The following is a 21,802-nucleotide window of genomic DNA, read 5'->3' as shown; positions in this document are numbered from 1 at the left end:
CAAGGAGGAAGAAAGGGAAGCCAGGTATAAATAGCAGACATGCATCCTGTTTTGTTTTTTGTGTTTTTTTTTGCAGTAGAGCTTTGTCTCAGGCTATCAATCAACTTTTCACCACTTCCTGCAACAGCAGGTCTGCTATAAATCCTGCCGTAACTGACTGGGTTTCATTTCCTCTGCCAAACCCTGCTAACCTGCGAGGCATGACACAATGACACCAGAGCGAGCAGCTGATAATGTAATACACAACTCCTGTGAGGCGAAAGTTAAAGTGCTTGTTCTCTCAGCTGAATGATTTTAAAGATCTTTATATTCTGTTTCCCAGGGGGGATAATTACTCAGTATAACACACAGTGCATGCCTTAAAAAAAAATCCCCTATAGGAATATTTTATTTTAAAGTGTGTGGTAAAGATGGGGACAAGCAGTTGCCTTAAAAAAAATGCTCTAACCCTTTCCCAAATTGCTTCCATTCCAAGAAGTAAAGCAACATCTTTATTTTTTTTAAGGTTCCAGGAGAATGTTTTAGCTCAACCCCAATTATAAGGCTATTAAAGGCAAGGTTGTAACTCAGCAGCAGAGCACATCCAAAAGGTCCTAGGTTCAGCTCCTGGTGCTTTGAGTTACAGAATCTCAGGTAGCAAGGCAGAGAGAGACAAACTATGGTAGTGTCTGAGACCCTGGAGAGGTGCTCTGCTGTGAGATGGGGAAGACTGTAACTGAATGAGCACAGCTCCGGTTCTGCGGAAAGTGGATAGTTGCATTCTGCGAAGGCCAAAATTGCAGCTCCGTTTTGCTCCGTTTGACCTCTGTAAAAGTATTGAAAAGCACTCAGCCAGCATAGAGCACCCTTCTCTGTTAAAAGGAAATAACACTTGCAGGCATACCAGTAAGGATCCCTTAATTTAAGTGTTACAGATTAGTTACTGTTCCGTCGTTAAACACTTATTGAAGCCATTTGTTTAAATTAATCCCCATGATTCTTTTTTCTTTTTTAAAAAGTCAAATGAAACGAAGCGTCCTCCGTTTGTGGCGCAGGGTTAAAGTGTTCTGACACATCGTCCTGTTTTCTTACACAAACAGCTCATCCTGCACAAACATGCACTTGTTTCATGCATTGATCTGCTCACAGAAAAGGAAGCTAATCACTGTGTCCATAGAGGTGGGCAGCCAGCTCCTAATTTTTAATTTAACAGTATTAACTCTTATTAGTGGCTTTGGAGACTTCTCATATTAGTGGCCTTTGGCAGTTCAGTAGCGCTTTTGAAATGGGAGTATTCTTGTAATATTTATTACCATTTCTTGAGTTAGCACTTGATTCATTAACAACAAGTTACGTCTGTTACGTTACGGTGTCTCGGAGCGTATAGTTGAGATTCTGTTGCAACCTTTGAAACCTGCTGTGTCAAATGGAGCCTATTTGAGCAGTGAGAATTTACCTTTCAGACTCCCCCTTTTGCAGTCTCTCCTAACCGAGAGGAACAAAACCATTCGCAAGACTGTACAAATTATTGCTTATCGTGATTTATGTGCATGAGGTTTACCACAGAACTCGACTGGGTTGCCTTATCCTATCATAGGCGGTGGTGGTAAAAAGAGACCAGGTTGACATCTTTCTCGTATAGATAATACAAACACGAGAAGGTGTGGGGCACATTTTCCTATCCAATTAAAAATAGAGCCCACAGATATTTGTTTCCAAGACCAAGTCACTAGCGACATACACGCTTGCAGATTAATAGTGTGTCGTTCCCCCCCCCAGTCTGATATTAGGCTCGATACCAGTTTTAATAGTGGTAGGAACTCAACTTAAAGAGAAGATTACTTTCCTTCTTCTTTTTCCTTCTGTTCCATCTTCTGGCATAACTTTTGCACTTTGCTAAAGTGTTGTGAATGCTCTAGGCTAGAGAGATGTACAGCTTCATGTCGTCCCAATGACTTGAGGGATATCAGCTAATCAAATCTTCAGATAGAAATGTTCTTTTATATGTAATGTGGTGCTGAGGGTCTGGAAAGAGCTAAATGGAATGCATAGTGAGTTTCTGCATGTTCTGGGAATTTGGGCAAACCCAGTTACAGTTTTGTCATCACTGAGGTTTGTTGGTTTTGATAATCTTTGTATCTGTCAGCCGCACAGAGTGTAACCAAAATGTATGTGCTCTCGGTCTCTCTCTCTCTCTCTCTCTCCTCCTTTTAAAGGTCAAAGAAGTTGGCAGCCCTTGCCGAATGCGTGCAGAAAGCAGAGCTGAGCAAGGCCAAATTAGGTTTCGAGCTTGACGAGCTGGAAGCAGCGGCACTTCTCGTGCAAGAGGAAGAAAAGGAGTTAAAAGCTGCTGGCACAGATGTCTCCGAGCCGCAGCTGCCTCCCTCCGAAGGAGCTGCGAGTGACTCTGAGGGCTCAAGCAGCACTTCATCATATGAGACAGGAGACTCCGATTCAGATGAACAAGAGTCCTCAGCCAGCGAAGATGGGAAAATAAATCCTTTACAAAGCACACTCCAAGAGGAGAGGACAGCCCTGCTTATTGACTGTAATGGATTAAGGCGAGACATAGGCACTTTGACGTTAGATGCTAGTAATGAAAAATCAAAGGCTCCTTTGCAATCTACATCTGTTCCCGGGAAACTGATAGAGGAATTAGGAAAGCAAATGCAGGCGGCAATTAGGCTTACGGAGCAGCCTGAAGCTTTGCCTTCTGTAAGTGGCAGCAGCAGCAGCACTTCAGAAGAGACAGGAACAAGCTGCACGGCTCAGCCTCAAGGACTTTCGCCGGATCATAATGGAAAGAGACATTTCTTAGAGGTGACTCCAAAGCCCAGCGCTTTTCTGCTCCTTGGCAGCACAAATGAAGCTTCTTAAGGAAATGTGGATGGGGTGGGCTAGGGGTTTGTGGTTTTTGCAGTGCTGGCTGTTGTGGTTCATTTTAACAGCCAAAGGCCACTTCAGCAAATATTCCTCTGCAGGCAAATAAAACAAGACTCCCTATTCCCTGGAGTTAGTTTTGAAGTGGCATCATTCAAGGTTAGTAGTATTACAAAAGGTATGATCAAACATGGATGAAGCTTGCTGATTTGTATTCTGCAGATTGCTTATAGTTCAAATGTATATTTAAATGTTGTATTTCATTATCAGGGTTTCCTAGCTCCTAAATTTTCCACTCGGGGTATTACTGTCCTCCTTATTTCAATTTAACCATTTCGAAGTGTCCATTGTACAGCAACTAGCACGAGGCTTGGTCATCACAGGCACTCGCATCTAATAAGATGTGCTTCAGTAGTAGTTGCATGCGCGATATCATCAATGCCAGTGCTGCCTGATCCTGTACTTTCTCACAACTTATTGGGACTTATTGCCAGGTAAGAGTACATGGGATTGCTCTCATCTTTTTTTAAAAAATAATAATCTGTGATACATGGCTGTGTATGGTGTTTTTTCTTTCTTTTTTGAACATGTACATGGTCAGAATATATTTTACCTTTCAAGTGTGAACATCTGATTTCAGGTTATCTGTACTCCTGCTGCGCTGCTAATATGTGATTGGGATGGAGGAAAGGTGGGTTTAGTGGTTGGTGCTGGTCCGAAAGGAGCAATACATTCTTTTTAGCTGCAACTCTTAATCACCAAAAGATGCTCCACCATTCAACGATGGAGCTGAGTATATATTGCGTTTTTCTGCCTTTTAGACTTTTGCCTGAACTACCAACTTACCCTCTTGCTTCGCTCTTGGGTAGCTAAGCTTCATTAACTAACTGTAGGCAGAGCTGTATGTGTCTTCTGCATCCATGTCCGAACGGTATGCACATCTCTTGAGCTCTGCATCCTGAATCCCACTGAATCCTTTCTTTGACAATATGTTGCCACCGTGGTGGGCAGAGGCAGAATAAATTCTCCAGACTATGCCAGTACATTTTCACATGCTTGAATTGTTGTGGAGATTTGAAAAAGAAGTACAAGTCTGTGTATATGATACATACATCCCAACACTGCGGCGCTCCGAAGAAACCTATATTGCAAAAGTTTATAGTGTCCCATTCTTCACACTTGCACTTCCATTTTGTGGCTGCCAGCTGGGGAGGGAGCCTGCCTGTTCTGTTCTCAGAACAGCTCTGTTTCTCTCTGAGAACTGACAGCTTCTATGTTTGCGAAAGCAATCTCTTTATTCTGTCCAAAGCATTGTCTTGCCTCCTGTGTAGGTTACTCCATTCTAACTTCATCCTGGCAGAGTTGGAGTCTGACCTCTCCACCTTTTCTTCTCTCCGCCCTGCCCACCAAATGCTCAGGAAATTTCAGTAGGTGGAGATAAAATCCCGCTTCCCCTTTAAGTGTTGGGAATACATGGAATGCAAGAACTAGTGTGCAATGATACCCTTCCATTCAGCCTGGGTGATACGCCTGGGTGATGCACGACATAAGGTTGCCTCTGAAAATAGCACCCTCTGTCAGGTGTGTTCCCCCACAACAATGACCAGCACGTAACCCTGTGCCATGACACCATTGCGTGCATTCCTCCATTCCTGTCAGTGGTAGCCAACGATGTGGAGCGGGACAAGACTGTGGTGATGTTACAACACAGCAGCAAAGTGTTTCTAAATGTTGTGAGAGGAAAGGGAGGGACCTTTGTGTGGGGTTGCAGCTTTCAGTGGCACTCACAGGATGCCTGTAGTGTGTGTTTCAACCTTCTGACATTGTTAAGAAAGAGGAAATGCCTCGATACACCCCCCACCAGCAGCTAGAAGTCCGTGCCTCACATTTGCCTCCCCCCCCCACTACCATTGGGAAGTCTGTGTTCCTGATATTTTTGTTCCTGGCATTCTAATCTTGCAGGTTTCTGTTCCTGCCCTGTTCTGTTCAACCATCTTTATACCTGCCAAATGAACAAGCAAGGTTGGCTGCTGTGGTGCTTTCACCAGCTAAAGCTAGCAAGGGAAAAGACCCAACTATTTCCAAAACAGTGGCTACAATAATCTATTGCAGATGTGTTTTGAGTTCAGTCGTCTGTATTTGTTTTTTTATTTTATTTTATGGTCAGCCAGCCACCCTCTCTCCCAGTGCTTTAACTGTCACACTTGAAAGCTGTTGCACTTTTGCATTTGCACTCGTAAGTAGTGTATAAATTTGTGAAACGAAAAGGGTCCCCTTCACGCATCTTCCTCACACTGTCATTCCCCATGCTTTGCTTTGTGAGGGAGTGGAGTATGCTATTTTAGATCACTCCTACGATAGATAAATAATATCCATTCAGGTACTCAAATTCATATATACACTTCGGACAGCTGCATACTTTCCATAGCTGATGCATTACAGTATGCTCCTCTGTTGTTTACCTTAGTAAAACTTGCAAACTTTGAAGGAGGATGCATGCACCTAAACCTGTGTCTTCCTGATGCATCTCTTTGCGCTGCTTTGTGGAGAAGCCTGCTCTGCTGCGACCTGTGTGTGAAGCGTGAAGATGCTCTGTTCTGTTCCATACGGAAAGTGACCACCTTCTGTGTGTCCCGTTACAATATCTGGACCTATTTTAACCATGCTGTCCGTGTTCAAACAGCAAAGCTTATTTGGAGAGGTTTTTCCTTTACTTGGAATCTGTCCAACTGAAGGCTTTTCAGAACCTCAGCATCTTTTGCAAACATTGCAAGAGCTTTTATCTTTGAGCTGCCTTTTAGGAGCCCAGGTTAAGTCAGTCAGGGTCTCTGCCTCATGTTAATAAATGCTAACTGACACTTTATACCATTCTTTATTTCATGGCTCTTTACCCCAAACCTAAGTGATCAGGTGACCAAATAAACATTTAAATAAATGAATGTTTCCTAATTTGCATTAAAAAAACTTTAAGGGAGTGTGGTTAGCCACTTCAGAATGCTGTGGGTTACTTTTAACCCGAATAATTGGAGGTTTCCCACTCTTTGCCGGGCTTGAATGTTGTAAACTGTCAATCAGCTGCCCAAAGCAAAAAAACAAACCGTACAGTTTGTCTTATCCTTGGTTGGTGATCTGTGTATATGTTAGCTGATTCGCATAATTAGTTCACATACCTGCTTGATCTGTTCAGAAAATAGAAAAAAATTGGTCAGACTGAACAGGAAGTCCCCAAAAGGATCAAATTAATGAATCCTCAAAAGGAGGATATCTTAGCATCTGTATATCAGTGTGACACAATGTAAACAGAATAATTGTTTTCAGTATTCTGATTATCAGCATGTTAATCAACAGGTTTTTCACTTAAATGCGCTCAGTGTGTTCATGACAGAACTGAAATTCTGAAGGAAAAGTTTTCTGCCTAATACTGTAATAACAATAATAAACTTTATTCACATTAGCCAAAGGCCATAGCAACAATAAAATGGTACATTGTGTACAATAAAAGATTTGTTAAAAGCACAAATTAGAATTCTGAATTATCAGTCAGTTGGTGGCCCTTATTCTAATTGCCCCAGCAATGAAGCTAGCAACTTTAGCTGTTGTCTAGTCATTTAGGTCTGATAGAAGGAAATGCATTATGGCCATGGTTGAGCGCCCTGGGATGGTCAGAAGGAGTGGAGTAATGATCTCGTTCCTTAAGTCTTTATAAAGGGAACAGGACAGGAGGACATGTGCCTAGTAACTCTTGAAGGGTAACTCTTGAAGGGTAATGCTGTAGATCAGGCATCCCCAAACTGCGGCCCTCCAGATGTTTTGGCCTACAAATCCCATGATCCCTAGCTAACAGGACCAGTGGTCTGGGAAGATGGGAATTGTAGTCCAAAACACCTGGAGGGGCGAAGTTTGAGGATGCCTGCTGTAGATTGACCAAAACTTTATTTTTTTATTTTAAAAAGACAACTTCCCACCTTTGACTCCTTTCCCTGAAAGATATGTAGAGTTCATTTTATATCAGATAAGGGAACCACTGATGAGCCTCTATTTACTCCCGTATATGATGAATGTACCAAAGAATTTGATTCATATCTCTGGAGTGAGTGGGCTCAGCAGCCTGCCACGGTTGACACAGCTAAATATTGTCAAAGCTGGTGTCTCAAGGCTAGAGAAAACAAACAGGGAAACACATGTCAGGCAGATAAATGGCTCTGTTGCTTAAAGCTGTCCTGGACGCCATTTGTTTCTGAGATAAGGCAGAAGGCTCTCCAGAGCAGCGAAAAGATAAGACAGAAGAGTGGAACGAATGTGGAATTGTGTCATTAGCTGGATGCTTTGCTGTCGGAAGGAAAATGAATTTGCACCAGGAAAAGTTTGGGTTATGTGTCTACAAAATAGTATACACCTTTGGCACACACTCTGAAACATGCGTAGACTACCCTTTTCAAACTTCACATGTGGATGTTGTGGGGTGCTTGCTTCCTCTCCACATATTCATGGAAGCAATGTGTGTGAGAGCACCCTAGACCAGGGGTCAGCAAACTTTTTCAGCAGGGGGCCTGTCCACTGTCCCTCAGACCTTGTGGGGGCCGGACTATATTTTTTTTGGGGGGGAGGGAATGAACGAATTCTTATGCCCCACAAATAACCCAGAGATGCATTTTAAATAAAAGGACATGGAAAAACACGCTGATTCCTGGACTGTCCACGGGCCGGATTTAGAAGGCGATTGGGCCGGACCCCGACCCCGGGCCTTAGTTTGCCTACCCATGCCCTAGACTTTTTCCCCAGCCACATCACGCAGGGTTGGGGGTGCTTCATGGAATGACATGGGGAAGTATTTTTGTGTTGCGCTGGGTTGCTGTGGTTGGCAGTAGCTCTTTCTTACAATTGTTGCAGTTCTTTGAAAGGATTGGATCAAACAATCTGATTTCTGACCATTTCCCCCCCAAATCACCCAGTGGCAACCTCCTATGCTGCATCCGGTGAAGTTCTGGAGGGATTCCCAAACCCTAGGGAGCAGCTTTGAGGAGGCTGCAGTAGGAAGGAGGAGGCAGAAAATCCCACACTGGACAAGCAGATCTCCCCTCATGGTTCATAGGATTCAGCTGATAATTCAATGGTCAAAGATCCAGTGCTGTGCATGGGTAGTTAGGGACCATAGTTCAGGGGGAGAGCATCTGCTTTGCATGCAGAAGGTCCCAGTTTCAATCCTAGTTGGATCAATGGTCATACTTGGTATAAAGCAATGTTCAAAATTGATTTTGGAACTTGACTGAGTTGCATAGCTGCCAAGTTTTCCCTTTTCTCGCGAGGAAGCCTATTCAGCATAAGGGAAAATCCCTGTAAAAAAGGGATAACTTGGCAGCTATGCTGAGTTGGGATATTCATATCAGGTTTTTCTTTGGGCTTTCTGGGATTTGTAGTATATTATAAGCTCATTAAACCTTACTATGCATAGGTCAGGGGCTATTGTAAAAACTTAAAATGTCTGTAAAAGTCTAAAGTTTACTAACCTGTAGGTTGTACTACTCTTAAGCAGGAGAAATTAATCTAAGCCCCCATAAGATGTATTTAGAGGAGCCCAGAAACTTGTGAGAGTCAACGTGCAACAAGCATTTTTTGCCCTTTCTGCCCATTCCAACCAATAGCTAGAAAAGATGGTGGTAATTACTGTTTAAGCCTCAGACAGCAGTGGATGCTTTTTTTTTTAAAGCCACTGCTCATTGTTTGAAATCTCACAGTACAGTATGTTTAAACAAAAAATAAAAAAATTCCTTCCATTAGCACCTTAGAGACCAACTAAGTTTGTCATAGGTGTGAGCTTTCGTGTGCAAGCACACTTCTTCAGATATCTGAAGGAAGGAATTTTTTTTATTTTTTGTTTTGACTATGTCAGACCAACACGGCTACCTACCTGTAACTAGTATGTTTAAAGCTTGTCTTTTAGTTTTGCAGTCACTAACACAGGTTACCAACACAGGCCTTTGGGCACCTTTGGATTTTTGAGCAAGTACTGCAGCTATGATCTCTTCTGGTACTACTCCCCTCTCCTGGACCCCCCCACAGGGGAGACAGAAAGAAAGCACACACATGTTGCTTTTGTAGGGGATGTGGGTAAAAACTGGATCCGGTAGTATTAATATGGGCCTGGGAAAGCATATAGAGCTGAAGGTGGAAGTGGGAAAGAGTGTCACTCTTGTAACGTCCAGCTTCAGTTCTATGTACTTTCTAGGGAGGAAAAGGTAACCACGTTCACCATCTCACAACCAAGCAGCAGTGTGCAAGAGGACTCAAGGCTTTGTTGAGACGGTATAGGGCGGTAGTCAATATTATTCAATAAATAATAACAATAATTGTTGGTGCCAGGGGAAGACCTTAAGGGTAATACTGTGCCACATGATGGCATTCCCTGCAGTAACATATATTTTGATGCCATCTGCACATCCATGTTAGTATTCTGTTAAGTTCAGCCTTTATATGTTTAGGGAGGCTTTTAATGTTTAATAGATTACTGTATTTTATTTTTCTGTTGGAAGCCGCCCAGAGTGGCTGGGGAAACCCAGCCAGATGGGTGGGGTATAAATAATAATTATTATTATTATTATTATTATTATTATTATTATTATTATTATTATCAGCAAAGCCTTTGTCACAGTAGGAAAGAAGAGGCAGCACACAAATCTAACAAGAAACTGATCAGAATCAGCTCTGACACGCAGCAAGTGGCCCCATGAGAGGAGAGTAGGTGAAGTCGGGACTTAGTGTCTGTAAAACATTTTAGACGTTAGCAAGGGGCTATGTACCATCTGGGCTCCATTTCGGGCAACAGCCTATCTTAGGTGGGCGCTGGACTTGCAGGCAGCTTCCATTTCAAAACATGAGAGAGTGACTTGTGGTTTTGTCATGGCACCTCCAAAATAGGAAATTCTAATATTACAAGACTGACATTTCTGCCAAGCATCCTTTGTGCTCGTATCAGAGCTATGCAAAAACACCACTATTTATTATGTGACCTTCAGCTAATGTAGTTTCCAGGATGCTGAGCATGCTTCTCCCCAACCCAACCCCAATTCTCTGCCTTCTGAAAGATGCTGATTGCTTTCTACTTTCCTCATTTCCCTAGTCCCGAGTGCATGTCCCTGATTTTAGGAAAACACCTTTTCACAACCACAATACTCGCCCCACATTTTTATTCTCCCACAGAACAGAGTTATCATAGTCATAGGAACTGGGGCTCAGAGAGAGAGAGAGAGAGAGAGAGAGAGAGAGAGATCTGCAAAGCTTCAAAACCTATTACCCGTGTGTGTGTGTGTGTGTGTGTGTGTGTGTGTGTGTGTGTACACACACACACCTGCTGTGAATGGACACTGGAAGCAGGAAAGCAGCACAACCTGAACCTTTGGAATTTCACATTGCATCACAGAATGCACTCTGCACTGTGGAAGCACTGCTGATTTCTTTCCTAGCACCATTCACCCACTTCACCAATTTTAGCCTAGTATATTATGATCTATTATTCAATATTGCTCTTGTCTGTCTTTCTGTATAGACATTGACCCCGGACCCTCCAGGACTGTAGGTTTCACAGCTTTGCAGAAAGAAAGGAGAGAGGCATTCACAGCAACAGCAAAATTGCAGCCGTACAAAACTCAATCTGAGAAAAGTGGGATGGGTGTACATCATCCAATGACTTACCACTCAAGGCCTTGGCTGTCCCAGCTTCTACACTTGGACGCAGTTCTTGGACTCCAGGAAACACCAAAAGCTCAAAGTGCCTGGGGCAGCCCAGTTAGATGGGGGGGGGTCCAAATAATAAAAGTATTGTTATAAAATTATTAAGAAGTCAGCACACAGTCTCAGCATCAGCCCAGAATAGAGGGTACATGGCTCAAAAGTCCATAAGCAGAATTCTAGGATACTTCGCAAAAAAGACCAAGCTTGCAAGCAAACTATGGGGATTGGGGGGGGGAGTGCTGGGTTGGCTTGTGCTGGCACAGGTAATAGTGTGTCCTTGACAATGGGACCTGATCCCACCCCTCCATCTCCAGTTCAGCTGGCTCCACTGATTGGACAGCCAGCTCTTTGGCTACTCCTTGAAGCTTGTTCTCTGGAGGTGGGGTAGGGACTGACTCAACCAACTCCTCCCTTGCCAGGATGTCTGGCCCTATTCGCCATCACTGCCTGAACTGTCCCCACCTCCAGTGTCAGGGTCCTCCTCCTCCTCCTCCTCTGTCAGATCCAGCCATTCCCATCATGTCATGGCTGGTGTCGCAGAAGAAGAAGAAGAAGAAGAAGAAGAAGAAGAAGAAGAAGAAGAAGAAGAAGAAGAAGAAGAAGAAGAAGAAGAAGAAGAAGAAGAAGAGTAGTAGTTTGGATTTGATATCCCGCTTTATCACTACCCGAAGGAGTCTCAAAGCGGCTAAAAATCTCCTTTCCCCTCCTCCCCCACAACAAACACTCTGTGAAGTGAGTGAGGCTGAGAGACTTCAGAGAAGTGTGACGAGCCCAAGGTCACCCAGCAGCTGCACGTGGAGGAGCGGAGACGCGAACCCGGTTCACCAGATTACGAGTCTACCGCTCTTAACCACTACACCACACTGGCTCTCTGGATGTGTGAACCCCATTGAGAAGCACTGAACCATTGCATATTGAAAAGCACTGCACACTCTTTTGTGTGTTCTGGGCCATTGTGTTTCAGCCAAGCAAGCCACCTCTTTGATGCTGCAATTCTTGCGCGTGCATTAACTCCAAGACGTAGCCTTCCTGGTGAGGCTGACGTTGCTCCCAGGAAGGCAGGAGTTGTGCAGTTCAACCTGTAACCGGGATAAGACGGAACAACGTGCCATCTAATTACGCAGGAGCAGCAAGACGGTTCCAGTGAGTGAGTCATAAATGTTAATGGGACTTGTAAGCATAAATCACCGGTGAGCCAAGCGAGGAACTAATCCCATAAATTCCACTCTTAAATATTTCCTTGGCAGTGGCCAAGGCTGGAGAAAGACACCCTCCTGCCCCTGCTTAAGAGTGGCATAATTGGTTTCTGCCTCCTGTCCACACTCTCCCCCCCTCCCCCAGTAATTTGAGAGGAAACTGTCCCATTCACTACAGTAGATAAATTGGCCTGCCTGCTTTGCTGGCTGCAGCTCCGCCCTCTAATCTGCTGCACTGGCCATTGACTTGCCTAATTATGTGTATTACAACTGCAGAAGGCTTACAGGCAGCAGCAGGGGGGCAAACTGTGGAATGAGTGCAATGATTGTTCCATCTGTTCCTGCAGAGCTGGAAGGGGGTGGGCTCTGAGGCCAGGCGAGAGGATAGCATCCAGCACAGGTGCCCCGGGAAGGGGAGTCCCTCCAGCGAGGGCTTTACCAGCAAAAGAAATATAAGGAAGTCAATTTTGCTCTTTGAGCATAATTACAGCATATTGAAGCATCGTACGTTGAACTAGCACAGCCGGGATACAATGGAAACGAAATAAAATCAGGGGTTTTAATAGGGTTTTTGAGACTTGGTGCTTTGTTGTGGGGTGCGGGATTCTTCAGCAAAGGGTGGGAGAGCGTTACTTACCTGCTGCTTTTCTCAGGTGTGTCCAGATGTACCATGGCAGATACATCTGGAATGGGGTTGGGCAAGCAAAGAGAAGCAGCTGCCATGCAGTGACATAAGGAAAGCCTGCTGGATCAGGCCAATGGCCCATCTCATCCAGCATCCTGTTCTCACAGGGGCCACCCAGGTGCCCACAAGCAGGACACAAAGAAAATAGCACTTTTCTCTCCTGGGGTTTCCAGCAACTGGGATTGCCATGGACTGGCTGGATGCAGAGGAGAGGTGGGTGGTTCCAGCTGGGGAGCCCGAAAGGGAAGCCCAAGGGAAGAAGGCTCAGAGCTAGGGGATTGGTGGTGGGACGATGATGAGTGGTCAGAGGGAGAAGAGGGAGCAGACTGGGGGGGGGGAGGTGTCAGAAGCTGAAGAGGCAACAGGGTTTTGTGAGTAGGAAGAGGCTGTGACAGACAGCAGTCCAGAACCAGGAGGAGGAGAGGAGGGGGCCCAAGAGGCAGAGATGAGGCAGGCTGCTGAAGAAGCCAGGGCGTCTCCCCCTCTTGCTGTAACCAGCTCCTTTCCCCCCTGGTCTTCTAGAACATGCAGAGAAATGAAAAGAGCAGAGCAGAGATTGTGCACTGACACAGTCTATGACTAGGGGGGGGGGCATGGAGAGGAGGACTAGCAGACAGACTGCAGGTGAGGAATGGGCAAAGCAGTCCTCCCCTTGTCCTATTCCCCACTGTCCTTTTCCCCACCTGCTTCCCAGCTGCCTTCCACAATATTAAATGCTGGCATTTAAATTACCATGCATGGTGTGTAGTTTGCCCTTGAGGTGGAGTTTGGTGTCATCTGCAAATTTGATGAGCATCCCCTCAGTTCCTTCATCCAAGTTGTTTATAAAGACACTGAGTAACAATGGTCCCAGGACAGAACCCTGCAGCACCCCACTTGTCACTTTTTTTCAGGATGACAAGGAACCATTAGTGAATCCTCTTTGGGTGTGGTAACCTATCAGCTACCTCATCCAGCCCACACTTTGCCAGTTCTCCACAATAATAACATGGGGGGACTTTGTCAAAAGCCTTACTGAAATCAAGATACACTATGCCCACAGCATTCCCCTGATCTACCAAGTTTGTAACTCTTATCAAAAAAGAAAGACATGAGATTTGTCTGGCATGACTTGTTTTTGAGAAACCCATGCTGCGCCTTAGTAATCACATTCAGTTATCTGTCCCTTCTGTCATTTAGAATAAACAGTTAAAATGCTGTGTTACAGTATTCTAGATAATACTAATGCTAGCCTTAGATCAATCAACCACTGTATCCAATGATATCTTCCTGTTAGTGAAATAACATTTATCTGTGCAATGGGAATGCCTCCTCCTGCACACTCGCATACACCACCAATCTCCCAAGGGTTGCGGGAATCCAAGAACAAATTGGGGGAGGGAAGTCCCATTGCATAGGTGGAAGTCCTTGCATTAATGGAGTGACTTCATTAGACACAATTCTATACATTTTCATATTTTGTCTTATTAACCACTTTAGGCCTGATTCACACATGCAGACACTGGCACGGTCACTGCTTGAAAACTTAACTGAAGGGAGGTTGGCACAGCAGAAAAACTCTTGTGTTACGAAGCTCCCTATGCAATTGCATGGGGCAAGGGCAGCTCTTGAAATAATATCCACTGGTCTTCTCTGCCACCTTATGCAGAAGTAAATCCCACTAAGTTCAGCTGGACTTGCATTACAGTAAGTGACTTCAGGACTTCAGTTAAAACTCTAGCCCACTTTAAGATAATGGCTTTCAAAGCAAACAGATAAAGCCTATATGAGAGATGGGGGGAAAACCCTTTGCAGCTCTTTACAGTTAAACTCAAAATTATCTTAAAACCACAACTGAATATCTCTCTTAAGTGAAAGGTTTCTAAATAAAACAACACTCGCACTCAGTTTTAGACGGATATATTTTGGGAGGGTGGGGGAGTTCCACAGTTTAGTTTGCCACTACCAAGAAGTTCCCTTTTTACATCTTGATGTCCTAACTTGGCACCCACATACAGTATCTTTGAGCAGCTGTTCCCAGTCAGCACCCAACCAAAGCAGGGGTGGTTTATCTGCATATGTGTTTGAATCACTTGAAATGGCTCCTCCGAGTGGCATGAAAACAAGAAATCTGCAGAGCCTCCACACTGTGAGGTGATTTCCCTTGGTACTGCTCAGTTCGCAGTCTCAGTGATAACTGCTTATTGTGCTAATGGCCTCCTCTCGCCAGAGAAAACATTATACTTCACATCTGAAGTGGTTGGCAGAAGCTGTAATCGAGGTGTGAAGTGACTTTCCACAGAAGAACATGGCGTTCATACTCTTCAGTGTCAGGTTCCTTGCTTGCGTTGCCACACAGAATTCTGTTATCGGAGACTCCAAAGCCATTAGAGTTTATGAGATGGTCTGGTGGGGTTTTCTCTTGGGGGTGTTATTACTCCCTGCGGGTGATGTTCTAAAACCCACATTTACAAAGGGGAATCGATACTGCCAAACATTATTTATTGTATTTAAGCAAAACCACCTATAATTTAACCTGAAAACTAGCGACATTTTGGCAAGGATGAACGTTTGCCTAAAACAGTTTAAGGTTAACATTTTTAAAAAGAAAAAACGGGGTCAAGCATGTTTGTTTTTACTGCCTTTGTCCTTACAGGCCTGGATGTAGTGTGGAAAACATCAGATAGTGTCTCTAACTTTCTCAAGAGCAGGTAAAACTGGGTGTTGTGTGGGCACCTTTTCACCACTACTAGCACCACCATGGAAGTCAGATTCTTATAGTGATTGCAGTGGCCTAGGACTGGGGAGACCCTGGTTCAAGTTGTGATCTGCCGTGGAGCTCACTGAGTGACCTTTCGCCAGTCACTGTAAGCTGCATTCAGTCAGTGCTTATGTTTCATTAACTGACCATTTTCGTGTCTTATGTGATCTTTCACACAAAACATAAAAGCCACTTCTGCATAATTCTTGATCCTTTTAATATATTTTTTTCTAAATAAAACTTCTCTGAGATTTTATTACGATCAAGCATTATATAAACTCTGTTAAAAGAAACAAAAACAAAATATTTTCCCCACCCATTGCAAGGAACTAGATATCGGTATGGAGTTGGTGCATATATTCCATATCTAAAACCATACATATTGTAGATTTGGAAATGATGGTCCAAATCCTTGCTTGTTCATCGTGTGAAAACTTGGGTAACTTGCCATCTTCCTAAAAAAGGAGGTTGGGTAGCGGCCTCCTTTGTTGTGATGGTAGCTGGATTCAGTGAGTTAAGGGTCACAAAACAAGCAGACATTGCAATCAATATCAGAGTTAGGCAGATATGCTAAACAATAATGCATACTTTATGATGGCCTTTACTGATGATCAATTATCAATTGCCCACACAACAGGACAAAGAACTAATCACTCTTCAAGGCCTTACGATGTACAGTGGAACCTTGGTTTATGAACACATCGGTTTATGAATTTTCGGTTTATGAACGCAGCGGGCCCATCTGGAACGGATTAATTCACTTCCCATTACTTTCAATGGGAAAGTTTGCTTCAGTTTATGAACGCTTCAGTTTATGAACAGACTTCCGGAACCAATTGTGTTCATAAACCGAGGTACCACTGTAGATACAAGGAAGGAAAAAGTGAAGGATGGGGCTGATTGCATAAGAACTGAACAAGAAGAGTCCTGATGGGCCAGACCAAGTGTGGACAACCTTGCACACACCCCCAGGCACTAATGGTTCCAGCCAGCATGGCCAATGGTCAGGGGAAAAAGAGCGCTGTCCAGCAAAATCTGTTTGATACTCTAGGTCTAGGATACACATTAAGTCCATACTATGTTTTCTATGTGCCCCTAGAAATGTCAGCTATGAATGCCACAAACGTGTTCGCAAATGTCAGGGTGTTACTCATAGATGAGGAAACCACCCAACAGTCCCAGCAGCCCCCTAAGGCATTTCCTTGTTGTTGGGTTCCTCTCTGCCCCACTGCTTGTGGTAATCTATACCCAGAGCAAAAGGACTCCCTGGGCATCTAATTTATTTAATTTATCAGATCTGTATACCACCCTATACCCGTAGATCTCAGGGCGGTGCACAACATAAAATTGCAATATAAAAATATCAGAATACGTGATAAGAACAGAAACAAACCAATAATCCCGCCTTCCACAACACATTTAAAAGGGCATCAGATATCAATAAGCCATAGAGGCCTGGTATTTGCTTGGCGCCTAAAGGTGTATAATGAAGGTGCCAGGCGAACTTCCCTGGGGAGAGCATTCCACAGACAGGGAGCCATTGCAGAAAAAGCTTGTTCTCGTTTTCCACCCTCCAGACCTCTTGTAGAGGAAACACAGAAAGAAGGGCCTTGGGTGATGATCTCAGGGTCCTGGTAAGTTCATATGGAGAGAGGCGGTCCTTGATGTATTGTGGTCATGAGCCATTTAAGGCTTTAAGGTTTTATATTTTACAGGCTACTGCAAGCATTCAATGTGTGAGCTGAGTAATGGCAAGGAAAATTTTGGCATAGCGGGCCAGATTCAACTAAGGCTAAGCTATTCCCCTAGAGCCAGTGTAACATAATGGATAAGAGTGTTGGACAATGACCTGGGTGAGAAGGGTTCAAATCCCCACTCAGCCACGAAGCTCATTGGGTGGCCAGTCACCATCTCTGAGCCTAGCCTGCCTCACAGGGTTGTTGTGAGGAGGAAAACTATGTACACCACCTTCAGTTCCTTGGAAAGTAAAGGTGATATATAAATGTAATGAATAAATAATAATAATCAACATAAGAGGGAGCCAACACAACTCCAGCTAGCACCATGGGACTTGCCTGTCTCCTCCCCTCTGCAGCTGCCAATTGGCTCAGAGAAGGGGTGTTAGGGCACATGGGGAAGGAGAGAGGAAGCCAGTCTCCTGGGCAAGAAGAAATGCTAGTGCTGATGGACTTGCTTGTTTTGCCCTAAGGTTCAATTTCTCACATAGTCCTGATGAAAGATTGAGCTGACTCTGTTGATCTCAAATACTGAACAGGAGAAGCAGCTGTGAGCCCTTGCATTTGTGAGCCCTGCTAGTAGGAAATTGGAACCACTGCTGAATACTTTTCGTTACTATACTGGCATTGTCTGAATAATTAGTTAACTTTACACCGGAACCCCAATTTGATTCTTCTGTAATATGACTCAAGCTGTGTGCGCGAACCTCCCGATTTAGAAGCACTCAGTATAAAGATATGCAAAATCTTTATATATACATATACATATACACACACATATATATTAGACAGCTGCAGCTATTATTTTACCAGTAAGGGAAGATGAGTCCCAGAGAAGTCTTTGGCAAACATCTGGCACACAGAAGATGATTACAAGAATCAGGCAAGCAGCTTTCCGTGAGACTACTGGCTCTCCTTTAGTTCTAGGACAGGGGTTGGCAGGGTTTACCTTGCCTGGGCCGGTTCACTCCAGTGGAGATCCCTTCGTGGGCCAGATTGTGCACATGAGTGAGCGTGCACATGATTTCCGGCGTCTGCGCAGACACGATTTCCAGCACTGTGGAAGCGAGTCCCCGTGCTGCGCTGTGCTGTGCTGGTTTAGCACAACATGCGGGGACTCGCCAAGCGGGCGGCTCGGTTCGGGGGCGACTCTTGGGCCAGTTAAACAACCCCCATGGACCACTTGTGGCCCATGGGCCTAAGGTTGCCTACCCCTGTTCTAGGACATATTGCTACAAACACCCCAATTCTTCCAGTGGAAAAAACGCCAAGAGTGCAGAGTTTACCTAAGCTGTTTACTTTTGAAATGAGATCCCCAGCAGTTTAGTGGTGTTTTATCATATATGGTTTATTTACACAGGTATAGCAGCTGATCATAGATGGAGATTCATCAGATTAAGCATCCCAAGAAAAGTCCCAGAGTTGGCAGCTTTCCGTCTGATTTCTTGGAGGGCGGGGCACAACCAGCACCTTTTCCTACAAGGAGGAACTCAGGGCTCTGTGTCGTTCTTTCACCCATCCAGGTGCTCAGGTGGAGGACGAATGAACAGATGAGTCATCTTCCTAGCTTTCTAGCCCATTCAAATCTCTTCCTGCTATTGGAAACAACAACTGCCACTGCTATCTCCCTAATGTGAGAAAACCTGCCAGGATAAACTGGTCCAACCAGCCTGACCATTTTAGTGAGCTCACCTTACCATCGAAATTGCTGGATTAGAGGAGTCCCCATAAGATCTTTTAGACACACCCCAACAATACAAATACAGTGGTACCTCGGTTTAAGTACACAATCGGTTCCAGAAGTCTGTACTTAACCTGAAGCGAACTTTCCCATTGAAAGTAATGGAAAGTGGGTTAATCCATTCCAGACGGGTCCACGGAGTACTTAAACTGAAAGTACTCAAACCGAAGTGTACTTGTACTTAAACCGAGGTATGACTTCATCACTGAAGGACCGCAAGTAACTTCCAAAAACCTAAGTATAGGAGAAGGGACTCCCCAGAGGCTTCTATTTCAGATATTTAGGTGCTTCTGATAATCACAGACAAGCACAAACATTCCAGCAGCAAATTTGTAGATTGCATCAAATATTCCTGCTAGCGTGACAGAGGTGTGTGCGTGTGTGTGTGCTAGCACTAAAGTTACTGGGATATTTGTCTTCCTTGTACCGAACAGCCCCTGGTTTTCTTTGCAAAACGTTGATCTGCAGTTAAAAACTAGAAGGCGCCTGCAATTGATTAGCCAAGCCCTGAAGATTAAGAGCACAGGGGTTGTATGCTTTCTTCAGAGTAAACCCACTGAAATAATTGAATCTAATAATCTAGCAGCGGATGCATCTCGCAACAGCCTTCTGTCCTTCTCTGTCCTGATTGTGGGGGCAATAGGCTGGGGCATGTGCGCGCGTGCGCGCGCACACCCACCCACCGGGTTCTAGGTATGGCTGCCCGTGGCCATAGCCTGGCCCTAAATGATACAGGGATTACTTGGCACTTTATATGTTCAGAAGACCTCTGCCAATAATGAGCAGCAATTATTTGCATTTATTATTTGCTGCTTGATATTCTCCGGGGATATTCTCTAAATTGATAGAGGGGGGATTTCAGCATCCACAAACTTATCCAGAGTTATAGGAAGCAAAGTTCTGGTTATTACTGTATTTTTTCCCCCTGTGTTCCTTTCGCCCTATTACTAGAACAATTAATTAAAAATGGTAGCACTGAGCCCTATTGATTCATTTAGCACTTGGAAGCTTAATGAGGTGTAAATCCTACAGGCAGCTGCATGGTGGAGCTGACAAAGTAATTTATATCAATTGATGTGATTAGTAGAGGCTCTCAATCACTCCATTGTTGCTCCCTGCAATCTGTCATATTCTGAACAGGGAAAACTTAACTTTTGAATTTCTGTTAGGCTGAATATAGTATTCTCAGTGCTGTGCTAAAAAGACTGAAAATGGGATGCTCTGCCTAGACAGATTAGATACACATTGCTCTTTGTCGCAAAGGGAATGATTCAGGGCCCCAGCCTTTTTTGCTGGCTCCTAATTGCTGGCTGTAAAACCTGAATCTACAGTTCTGCAAACTGCATGCAATATGTCAGTCGATTCCTTGAAAGGTTGGTTATCCTTTAATGCTGTGAACCTCTTTGAGTGTAGCACCAGAGCCCCAGCCTAGATGGCAAAACCCTGTTCATTATGCAGGTGCAGGTTGCTAGGCTGCCTTTTCTACGAAGCCTTGGACTTAAGCCAGCAGTTGCCAATGCAGTGCCCTGCAGAACATAGGCGGAGTCATTCTCCCACCTTTCCTGACCATTGGCTATGCCATCTGGGGCTGCTGGAAGTTGCTGTGCAGCAAACATCTGGAGGAAACCATGTTGACTCTTCCCTAAAACCTCCTCCCCAGATGAAACAAAGCCTACATGCATACAACGGACTTAGCTCAGATTCCTACTTTCCCCTGACCATTGGTCTTGTTAGCTAGGGATGATGGGAGTTGTACTCCAACAGCAGCTGGAGGCCTAAGTCTGGGAATCCCTGCTATAGATTGAAAACATCAGGGATATCAAAGAAGCACATGCATTGGTACATTGATATCCCCCCCAGAAACTGTATATTCAGTGTTGCATAAAACTCTGTTGGTTTTCCCTCAGCTTGGAGTGTCTGTTCCATCACCGGCAAGTGAGAAAACAGGCCCTGTGTCTGTTAAATAGGAGCCACTGGAGACTATTCTAAGGCAGGAGTCAAAAAAAGAGCACGTTTTTAGCAGCCATTAAGAGTACTACTACTACTACTACTACTACTACTACTACTACTAATAATAATAATAATGGGTGGGGTATAAAATAGTAGTAGTAGCAGCAGCAGCAGCACAAAAATGCCATCAACACTGTGCTGAGCCTGTAAAAAAGCAAGCAATTTGTTTATAGTAAGAGCAAGGGATGTATGCAGGACTTCTACAAAGCAAACAGTTGTCTTTGGCTTGGGACATCCTATTCTCAAAGCAAACAAGTTATTCTCTGCTTCGCACAAGCAACTTATTTCATTTTTTTTTAGTTTTGCATACTAATTTTATACAATTTAACTTCAACCATTTCAAAACATTAAAATAAAAAGGTTATTTCCAACCTTCGGACTTCCTTCCCTCCCTTCCCTGGGTTCCATTTCCAAATAAAATATATTCTTTTTTCTTTTTCTACATCTTTTACCGTTATCTGTTATATATTCATAGTTTCCAAAGTTCATTTCGCTTTAAAAGTGTCATTGTATCCCTGCCAATGATTTTAACTGTTTACAGTGGTCTTTTAAGTATGATAAAAAAAACTATTCCAGTCTTTTAGAAATACTTGATCTTCCTGGTTCCTGATCTTTCCCGTCAGTCTCGCCATCTCTGCATATTCCATTAACTTGGTCTGTCATTCTTCTCTGCTCGGCTCTTCTCCCTCCTTCCATCTCTGGGCTAGAAACATTCTCGCAGCCGTCGTTATAAGCAGCTTACTTCAAGCCAGCAGAAGCAAGTTCAAATTTTCAGGACCCGTTTAGTTCACAGCATCTGTCTTACCCTGGCTGGGGGCTTCCGACCCATTTTGAGGCAGCAAGGCCAAAGATAAGCATCAACTCATGGCAGCAAGGCACAACATTAGGGGAGTTGTAGTAGCTCAGTGATACAGCATCTGCTTCACGTGCAGAAGCTCCTGGGTTCGATCCCCAGCATCTCTGGGTAGGGCTGAGAATGTCCCTTCTGAAACCCTGGCAAGCTGCTACCAGTCCGTGCTGACAATATGGAACTAGGTGGAGCAATGTACTGATTCTGCATGGGGCAGCTTCCTGTGTTCTTACAACACTGAAAACTGACCAGGCTTT

The 21,802-nt window shown here is 44.2% G+C and overlaps 1 protein-coding gene across 7 annotated transcripts in view; it reads left to right on the top strand.

Moving 5' to 3' along the window:
- The window catches only part of SHQ1 (SHQ1, H/ACA ribonucleoprotein assembly factor), a 94,202-nt gene extending 73,431 nt beyond the window's left edge, over positions 1 to 20,771 (top strand). For 4 of the 7 annotated variants that reach the window (XM_035106624.2, XM_035106623.2, XM_035106625.2 and 1 more), the window contains one exon: positions 2,196 to 20,771. In XM_035106624.2, coding sequence (XP_034962515.2) covers positions 2,196 to 2,856 — 661 coding nt within the window. In that variant the 3' untranslated portion in view covers positions 2,857 to 20,771. The remainder of the gene's footprint in view (positions 1 to 2,195) is intronic. The other 3 variants (XR_004692024.2, XR_004692023.2, XM_035106629.2) reach the window with 3 other exon arrangements.
- Positions 20,772 to 21,802: the final 1,031 nt, after the last annotated feature.

Source organism: Zootoca vivipara, chromosome 2, assembly GCF_963506605.1.
Source record: "Zootoca vivipara chromosome 2, rZooViv1.1, whole genome shotgun sequence".
Lineage (NCBI taxonomy): Eukaryota > Metazoa > Chordata > Lepidosauria > Squamata > Lacertidae > Zootoca > Zootoca vivipara.
Note: the sequence above shows the minus strand (reverse complement) of the source record. Positions and strands in the feature narration are given on the sequence as shown.